At 42.4% G+C, this 9,927-nt stretch overlaps 1 protein-coding gene across 1 annotated transcript; it reads right to left on the bottom strand.

Annotated features, from left to right (window-relative positions):
- Positions 1–7,846: 7,846 nt before the first annotated feature.
- LOC128740944 (zinc finger protein 768-like) lies at positions 7,847–8,621 on the bottom strand. The gene is made up of 2 exons (XM_053836521.1): positions 8,333–8,621; positions 7,847–8,247 (listed from the first exon to the last, which is right to left on the bottom strand). The coding sequence occupies exons 1-2, from the start codon at positions 8,619–8,621 to the stop codon at positions 7,847–7,849; spliced, it is 690 nt and encodes a 229-aa protein (XP_053692496.1).
- Between the last annotated feature and the right edge of the window lie 1,306 nt (positions 8,622–9,927).

Here is a 9,927-nt window from a genome sequence, read left to right as displayed (position 1 = left end):
AATATTTTGCATTTTGTAAAAGTTTTGCTGTGCTCAATGGTGTGGTCTACCTTTCTTTCCCGCATAATCGATACATGACTTCACGTCAGAAGAAAATAAAACAAACTGTACAGTATATTTCCGGCAAGTACAACACCTACATGTCGAAACCGATAAGCCGGACTGCAGAGTCCAGTTCGGTCCAGTCCCGAGTCAGGAACAACCACCGGGGTCAGAAGAAATAACTGATAATGCCAGCTTTCCCGTGCTGGCATTCACGCCATTCGGTGTCCCACTGAATTTGTTCTCTGCCTTTCGGGTCGAAGATTTATTTCCGCGGAAAGCGCTTATCTACTCATTTCATTTCATAAATTAAAATTTTCGGGGAGTGAACGACGTCGTCGTCGTCGTCGTCGGCTGTGCTTGTTCTTGTTTTCTACCCGGCATTCATCGTTTACCTACGTTCGGGCGAGTTTTCGGGCAGCAAGCAAGCAGGCAAGCGCGCAAGATAGCGTTCCAAATATCATCGCGAAAGGGACAGCGATCCTTCTCGAGGGCTGCTCGGCTACGGACACACCAATGGCACTGGGTTGACAGGCCGATCGTGTCTCTCGTCGAGCAGCGAGATGTGCCGCAGGCAGACGAAAAAAATCCAATCCAATTAATGGTTAAATATGTACACATGGTAATGACAACAGGCGAAATCGGGCCTCTCGTGGACGACGCTGACCGCGACTAGGGGGTGTACAGGTTCGGGGGTTCCTGCCGCGTAGTTTTTGCTCTCCCTTTCCATGAGTACTGGCGCAGCAGACTGCTATCTACGTCTGCTATCAGCGCACCGAATGCACTCGTCGTGCAAAGCGCAAGGAGTGCATATATTAGCGACGAAAAAAAAGCTCAAGCATCCCGACCAAAAATTAACGTACAATTGCAATGGTTGATAACCTTGCGTCTCCCTCTGGGCAAACTTGGCCCCCGAAGAAGGAGGCGCGCGATGATTTGCGAAGCTTACTTTTAGCCGCGCGTAAACACGCGGCTCTTTGTTATAACGGGTTGCCGAGCGGGACAAAACCGTCCCCGGTACCGTCCGGAATCGGGGCCAAATGCAAATCCTCGCGATCACCGCCTTAAAGGATTGTACCGCTCTGCTCCGGACGACGTCGCACCTTTGTGCTCGCATTAATTTCAGCGAGTGTACGAAATAAATAATGTTTGACCGACCCGAACCCCGAATCGACGAGCCCGGAGTTGACTGGAGGTGTTACTTGGTGATTCAGTGCAGTTCGTTTCTTTATGTTTTTTTTTGTTTTCATTCTCGGAGGCGAGAAAAGCAACGGGATTTGAAATGTTCTTTTTTTCTGCTCACTCGAGATGAAAATGTGTATCACTTGCAGATGCCTACGGCCCTCCGGGCCGACTGACGACGACTGTTTGTTGAACTCGGTTGGAAATGCGAACATCTTTTTTTTGTGATATGGATTAATCATAATTCAGAAGTGCGGAGACATGCTTCGTCGATGAAGCTCTTTGCAGCAGCGCTGCGGTTTGTTTGGTGAAGAATGGTTATGCATGATGCTACTGAAACCGGGCAAAAAGGGGGTCTTTTACTAACAAGGCTGGATCACTTTTTGATCTATTCTCCTTCATCAGATAATATTTAATCTTATTCAGCCAGGAGTCTATCACCCAGTCAATCTCTATCGGGAGGTACGTTTCGTTTTGCACTTCTAATTTTTCCTTGCCCCTGCCGGTAGCGTAGCAACCCTCAATTGTTTGTGCCGTTACTGAAATCCCAGCAGCTAAACTCAAAAAGTATGCGACGATTTCATCGCTAGCTGTCATCTGTGAAATAGAATTCAACCCAACTAAATACTGAGCTACTGCGATCCAGCTCCGGTGAGTTTTTCACGTCTCCTTATCCGTCAAAGCGAAGCTTTGCCACGGTGGGGTTTTGATTAACCAACGACGATTTCATAAACCCATTCTCGATCGTCAACCGTTGCCGCCGCCCTCCCAATGCAATCAACTCCGGCGTGCCAGCTTCGAAATGAAGTCTGCGCTGCGACTACTCCGGCAGCGCAGAGGAGCAGCTAATCACTCACATCCTCCATGGCGCAGAGACGACGGCGACGACCACGGCGCAGGAATCGGCAGGAAAAATAAAGACAATAACAGACGGAAAGAAATGAGATGAGGTGCGCGCTCTGGCTATGGTCTTCCTCGCCGAGGCAAAAGTGCATTATGATTACGATATTATCTCATTTGCGGTCAATTTTCATTCAGCGGATATCGGTGGGTCCCTGTCCGCTTTTGGTCTGCGCAGTCGAGCTCAGACGGATGGATGGATGGATGGATGAAGCTTCTTCATTTCGTTTGGAAATTTATTTTATTTCCTCAACGCCTCCCTCGTTTCGTTCGTTCGACCGTTCGTCCGTTCGGTCATCAGTCCACGCCGACTGGTCGCTTTCTTATTTACGTGTACATTAGTGCTGTCCGATCGCGCAGACTCAGTTGGACTCGTATGGACTGTTCTTCGTTCCGTTTTTTTGTTGCTGTTGTTGCGTTGTTATCATCATCGTCATAATAATAATGAGAGTAGAAATTAAAAACGGCAGAATGAAACAAAATGATATCATAATCATGGTTTGAAGAAAATTGCATTTTTTTTTCGTCCGGTCACGTATTTCTTTTAAGTTCTTTGCTCTTTGTTTGTCTTAGTTGGCCGCGATTTTGTGCGGTCTCCTTTGGTCTGCAGATTATTTGCTGCGAATAAAGATGATTGCATTTTGAGGTGGTAGCGTTGCGTTTCTATAATCATCAAAGTAGCAACAGGAAGGGATGACTTGTACCGCACCATCACCACCACCACCCGCTGCACTACCAAGAGCGGTTGACAGCACTGAGATAGACGGAAAAATTTGAAACGGCACAAAGGGCAGCCTGCTCTGATAGGAACATGGTCTCCAAAAGTACACACATAATAAATTTACTTATCTTTTGTATTATTCTATTCGGATTCATCATACCTGCAAAGAAAGAGAAATAAACAATCATTAGTTATAGTTTTGAACTACAACAATGTTCAATCGCATCAATCGGTTCAGTTAGGAAGTATAAAAAAGTTAACAAACATGTGATGACTATCATTGAATGGAAAACAATATTTAATTTGAAATTTCTACGCTTTATACACAGTTAAAGATAAACTTAATTCAATTCTTACAATTATGTTATACTGCTCAAAAATGTATATTCTCCATTATCTATCCTCTATTCTTTATCACACATTTTCTATCTTTTATTTTCTATCCTTCATTACCAGACCTCCATTTCATCTACTACATTTTCTATCTTCTAGTAACTGTGTACCATTTCCTACTTTCATTCTCCATCATCTAGTTCCTATCCTTCATTCTCTGTATTCCGATTTCGTTTCTTTATTCTCTATCCTTCATTATCTATCCTCCATTTTACAGCCTCCATGGTCTAGGTAACATTATAAACATTATCTAGCTACTTTTTGAATCCTTCATGCTTTATTTTCCTTCATTCTCAACCTTTCATTTTCATTCTTCCACCCTTTATTCTCCATTTTCAACCTCGATTCTCTATCCCCCTTTGTCCATTGCTCAGCCAACATTCTCCGTCTGTCCCCCATTCTTTATTTTCTATCCTCCATTCACTATCCATTATTGTTTATCTTCCAGTTCTTACCCGGTTTCCATTGACAGTTCGATGCGCAAAAACAATTCCAGCTGGCATATTTGTCTCTCAGATCTTCAGCATACAGAGACAAAGCAATCTGCTTCTCACTACAACCAAGAGCTCGTTTTTTGTTTTTGTTCAACCATTTGCTTTCCCTCCGAATGATGTTTGAATACTGTTTTCTCTCACAGTCATCTAGCGCAGAAGGAGACCAATTACGAGCAGAGCTAATATTTTCTTCGCACACACAATATACTGTTGCTCCTTATCCCCAAGAAAATATCGGGCAGGGAATAAGATGGACTGAAACGATTTGATCCGTGACCTTGAGAGTATGCATTCGGCAGCAAAAGAAAGATGAAACAAAACTGACTCTCATTCGGGGGCAGAGTAAAGCAGCAAAGCATTGCAAAAGCAAAAAAAAAACTCGTCGCTTGTCGGAAAAGGTAACATCCGACAGAAAGAGAGGGGGCGCTTTTCCAGTAATACGCTAAGAATTGGGACTTTTTACGGAGCACGACAGAAGTCTGTTTTATATTTCCCTTGATTCTCTATAATGGCGACTTTTGAAACGACTTGGAAATTGGCAACGAATGGCCCAAGATCGAGTTGAATGGAGACGAGTACTTGAAACAGCCCGAGCCACCTTGGTTCAAGGTTGATGACGGTGACGATTCTCTCTTCTCCATTATACGTCCTTCATTTTCAGTCTTTCTCAATCCTCCATTCTCTTATTGTCCTTCATAATAGGGCCCTAGAAGCCCGACTATCCTGTATTTTGTAACCTCCATTCTTTGTCTTCCATTTTCTATCCTCCATTCTCTATCTGACATATTCTACCTGCATTCTCTGTCTATCTTCATTCTCCATCATTCTTGATCTTTCATTCTCTATTCTCCTTTTTCTTTCATTAATTCATTATCTTCCATTTTCTATCCTTTATTAGCTGTCCTCCGTTATCTAGCTTTCGTTGTCTATCCTGTATTCTCTATTTTGCATTCTTTCAGGATCATTTCTCTGCCCTGCTTTCAATTTTGTCATTTTCTAGCCTCCATTTTAGTTTTAATTTAGGATTTTTGAACTGTGGACTTCTTCACTTATAGCTTCAAGGTAAGTGATGCTGGTCTAATAAGCCAGTCATCGTACGTTTGAATCTCGGCTTGGCGGTGCTGCTAGAGTCCCTAGGATGTTTTGCGCTAGCCCCATTAATGTCCTGTGCTCTAATAACCGGCTGTGAAGTCTGTCGATAAAGAAGAGTCAAGTCTTAAAGACGTCATACCTAGGCTTTTGCAATTAATTATGTTAGTTTTTTGACGTAGGACTACGTCTTTGTTTACTATACTGGGACTGGGTAGCACTTTGGGAAAACGAAAAAAGAAGTGTAACGCTTGAATGAAAGATTTCAAATGGTTATAACTACTAAACTACTGAACGAAACTGAACAGTTTATATGTCGTTGGATAGATGAAATAACCAGCAATTTTATAAAGGGGTGAGAGAGCAGTTTTATGGAGGGTGTAAGAGGGGGGACTCCTTTACAAATGAAACACAAAATTCCTCAAAACTCAAAAACTAATCAAGAAAATGGAACCAAATTTGGCATTTGGGGGTTCTAGCAGGCAGGATTTTTTTCTATGGTGTACTAAGACCCCTTCCTTTTCCAAGAGGGAGAGGGTTTCCCATACAAATGAAACACAAATTTCCTCTAAACTCGAAAACTAATCAAGTAAATGAAACCAAATTTGGCATTTGGGAGTTCTAGAAGGTAGGAATTTTTTCTACGGTGTACTGAGACCCATCCGTCTTTTAACAGGGGGGGGGGGCTTCCATACAAATGAAATACAAATTTCCTCATAAGTCAAGAACTAATCAAGCAAAAGGAACCAAATTTGGCAAGTGGGGATTTTTGGAGGCACTTATTTTATGATGGTTTGAGAACCCTTACTCTTGTGGTAGGAGGATAAGGACTCTCATTCAAATAAAACTAGTAAAACCTTCTAGGAGCAAGAGACAGTGTATCGACGCTAACTTACGTGTCTGTTGCCATTCATGTCAAAAGAGAACGACATTCAAATGGCTCGTCATATTTGCGATGAACGTGTTTTGGTTTTAACCCATTATGACCCAGGGTGTATTGAAATTACGTATTAAATTTCATACGCTAGGACATAATGCGTTAATGTTATTTGTAACCAACAACCCTTTTAACGGCCACAAGCGAGTTAAAGTAAGATTATTGAAACATGTCAAGCTACGCATAATCATATTTAATACAATAATCTGTGGGCTGTTCATTCATTAGTATTTCGACCTTTATGATGCACACAAGTGATTTTGAATAGAAATCTTTATGTCCCAATGGTTGCAAGTGTTAGTTCTTAGTTAGTTAGAACTTAGTTGATCTAATGATCTAATATACTGCCGTGAATTGCAGACCTGTCCCATTTATATAGGAAACTCCATAGAAAATGGGACTGATATGCGATTCACGGCAGTATAGTCCTACGTCACCCTTTCGCACAACCCTTAGGGCTGTATACCTTTTAGTTTTATATTTTAGATCTTGAATTTTGACATCCCTACTATGCAAATTAATATTGGTAAATAAGATCCCCTTTTGTCTCCAATTTTGCTGGGTATTTGCCAAAAATTTTATAAAATAGGAACTAATTCACACAGCTGGTTGCCAAATGTGTCCCGTAACGCTGGAATGTGACAATTGAAATTCAAGTCAAAGTGAAGAAATAAATATATGGTGTTTCGAATTTTTATTGTTTTTTAACTTTTGTCCTTTGTCGATTGTCCATTGTCCATTGTCCATGGTCTTATATCCATTGTCCATTGTCCATTTTCCATTGTTCATTGTCCACGGTCCATTATCCTTTTTACTTTGTCCATTGTCCATTAGCCATTAACCATTGTCTGCAGTCCATTATTCATTGTCCATTGTCAATTTCTGAGCTTTTGTCTTTCGTTTTTCGTCCTTTGTCTTTCCTGTCCTGTCGGCTGTCGGTTTTCGGCTTTTGACTTCCAACTTTTGGCTTTCGGCTATAGGCTTTGGGGTTTCGGCTTTCTGCTTTCAGTCTATTTTCCATTGTCCATTGTACATGTGATATTGTCCGTCCTTTCTCCTTTGGCCATTGTCCATTACCCATTGGCCATTGTCTACGGTCCATAGTTGATTGTCCATTGTCAATTTTCCGTTACCCATTATCCTCTTGTCTTCTTGTCTTTTGTTTTTTTAGCTCTCGTCTTTCGCCTTTTGGCTGTCGGCTTTTGGCTTCCGACTTTTGGCTTTCGGCTATTGGCTTTCGGCTTTCAGCTTTCGGCTTTTGGCTTTCAGCTGTTGGCTTTCGGCTTTCAGTTTTCAGTCCATTGTTCATTGTCTATTTTCTATTGCTCATTGTCCTCCTGTCTTTTGTTTTTTAACTTTCTTCTTTCGCCTTTTGGCTGTTGGTTTTCGGCTTTCGGCTTTTGGCTTTCGGCTTCCGACTTTCGGCTTTTGGCTTTCAACTTTCGGTTGTCGGCTTTTGCGTGTCGGATTTCGGCTTCCTACTTTCGGCTTTCGGCGTTGAGCTTTCAGCCTTGGGCTATCGGCTTTCTGCTGTCGGTTTTCGGCTAACGGCTTTCAGCTTTCAGTCTATTGTCCATTGTCCATTGTCCGCTGTCTGTTGTCCATTGTCCATCCTTCGGTCCGAAATTGTCCGTCCTTTCTCCTTCGGCCATTGTCCATTAGCCATTGGCCATTAGACCGTATGAATAAGTTTACTTTGCTTTTCCCGTTTAAATCGTATGGAAGCAATTGCTCTAACTGTTTTATTCATACGGCCTATTGTCTACAGTCCATTGTTCATTGTCCATTGTCAATTTTCCGTTGTCCATTGTCCTCTTGTCTTTTGTTTTTTCGCTTTCGTCTTTTGGCTGTAGGTTTTCGGCTTTTGGATTCTGACTTTAGGCTTTTGGCTTTCGGCTTTCGGTTTTCCATTGTTAATTGTCCATTGTCAATTTCCCATTGCCCATTGTCCTCTAGTCTTTTGTTTTTTTAGCCTTCGTCTTTCGCCTTTGGCTATTCGGCTTTCGGCTTCCGACTTTCGGCTTAAAGCTTTCAGCTTCTGGCTTCTGGCTTTTGACGTTTGGCTTTCGGATTTCGGCTTTCGACTTTCTACTTTCGGCATTCGGTTTTCGACTTTCGGGGCTCGGTTTCCGGCTTTCGGTTTTCGACTTTTGGCTTTCGGCGGTTCGTTTTCCGGCTTTCGACGTTTGGCTTTCGGCTTTCGGTGTTCGGCTTTCGCCTTTTGGCTGTCGGTTTTCGGCTTTTGGCATTCGGTTTTGGGCTTTCGGCTTTCAGCTTCCGGCTTTCAGTTTTCGGTTCGGCTTTGGGCTTATGGTTGTCGGTTTTCGGATTTCGGCTTCTGGCGTTTGGCTTTTGGCTGTCGGCGTTCGGCTTTTGGCTGTCGGTTTTCGGATTTCGGCTTCTGACTTTCGGCTTCTGACTTTCGGTTGTCGGCAGAGGTGGGCAAAACGGCTCTTTTGTGTGAGCGGTTGCGAACCGTTCATTTGCTGCTGCGAACCGATTCAAATGAGCGGCTCATGGCTCACAGTTCGTTGTTCGGCAGGTTGACAGTTCGGTAAATTACGATTCCCGAACCAAACTTCGTGCCGCCTTCGGGTGCGTTTGAGGAACCGTGGTTCTTTTTCAAGAGCCATTTGTTTGAACGTTCTTTTTCGTGAATCGGTTCATTTGAACGGCTCGTGAGCCGTTCGCCCATCTCTAGTTGTCGGCTATTGGCTAAGCAGGCTTTCAGCTTTCGGCTGTTGGTATTCGGCTTTCGGCTTCCGACTTTTGACTTTCGGCTTTTGGCTTTCAATTTTCGACTTTCGGCTTTTTTATCGATTGTCCATTGCCCATTGTCCTCCTGTCTTTTGTCTTTCAGCATTTGTCATTCGTTTTTCGTCTTTTGTCTTTCGTTTTTCGTCCTTTGTCCTTCGGCTTTCGGTTTCTGACTTTAGACTTTTGACTTTCGGCCTTGGGCTTTCGGTATTTGGCTTTCAGCCTTGGGTTTTCGGTTTTTGGTTTCCGGCATTCGGCTTCCGGACTTGGGCTTTCGGCTTTCGGCCTTGGGCTTTCGCCTTCCGACTTTCGGCTTTTGACTTTCGGTTTCCGGTTTTCGGCTTCCAACTTTCGGCTTTCGATTGACGGCTTTTGGCTAAGCAGGATTTCAGCTTTCGGCTTTCGGTATTCAGCTTCCGACTTTTGACTTTTGGCTTTTGGCTTTCGGCTTTCGGCCTACGGTTTTCAGCTTTCGGCTTCCGAATTTCGGCTTTCGGCTTCCGGTTTTCGATTTTCGGCTTTTGGCAGTCGGTTTTCGGATTTCAGCTTCCGACTTTCAGTTTTTGGCTTTCGGCTTTCGGTTGTCGGCTTTTGGCTAAGCAGGCTTTCAGTATTCGGCTTTCGGCTGTTGGTATTCGGCTTTCGGTTTCCGACTTTTGACTTTCGACTTTCGGCTTTCAGTTTCGAATGTCCATGGTCCATTGCTCCATGTCCATTATCCATTGTCCATTTTCCGTTGTCCATTGTCCATTGTCAATTTTTCATTGTCCATTGTCCTTGTCCATTAGTCATTAGCCATTTTCTGCAGTCCATTATTCATTGTCCATTGTCCTCTTGTCTTTTAGGTTTCGTCTTTCGCTTTTCGTCTTTTGTCTATCGTCTCTCGTCTTTCGGTTGTCGGTTTCTAACTTTCGACTTTTGGCTTTCGGCCTTGGGTTTTCGGCTTTCGGTTTCGGCTTTTAGCTTTCGGCCTTGGGTTTTTGACTTTCAGCTTTCGGTTTTCGGTGTTCGGCTTCTAGCCTTGGGCTTTCGGTTTTCTGCTGTCGCTTCTCAGCTTAAGGCTTTCGGTTTCCGACTATCGGCTTTTTGCTGTCGGTTTTCGGCTTTCGGTTGTCGGGTTTTGTCTTTTGTCTTTTAAATTTTCAATTTTCAATTTTCAATTTTCAATTTTCAATTTTCAATTTTCAATTTTCAATTTTCAATTTTCAATTTTCAATTTTCATCAATTTTTAATTTTCAATTTTCAATTTTCAATTTTCATCAATTTTTAATTTTCAATTTTCAATTTTCAATTTTAAATTTTAAATTTTAAATTTTCAATTTTAAATTTTCAATTTTCAATTTTTAAGTTTTTAGTTTTTCGATCATAAAATTTAGATCTTCAATTTTGATTCGTAATTTTAGATTTTCAA

This window comes from Sabethes cyaneus, chromosome 3, assembly GCF_943734655.1.
Source record: "Sabethes cyaneus chromosome 3, idSabCyanKW18_F2, whole genome shotgun sequence".
Lineage (NCBI taxonomy): Eukaryota > Metazoa > Arthropoda > Insecta > Diptera > Culicidae > Sabethes > Sabethes cyaneus.
Note: the sequence above shows the minus strand (reverse complement) of the source record. Positions and strands in the feature narration are given on the sequence as shown.

Coding starts and splice junctions, on each gene's coding strand:
- LOC128740944 (XM_053836521.1), bottom strand. CDS start 8,621: ATGCTGAAAGACAAAAGACAGGAGGACAATGGGCAATGGACAATCGAT. Junction 8,248..8,332: donor CGAAGGCGGCACGAAGTTTG/GTTCGGGAATCG, acceptor ATCGGTTCGCAG/CAGCAAATGAACGGTTCGCA.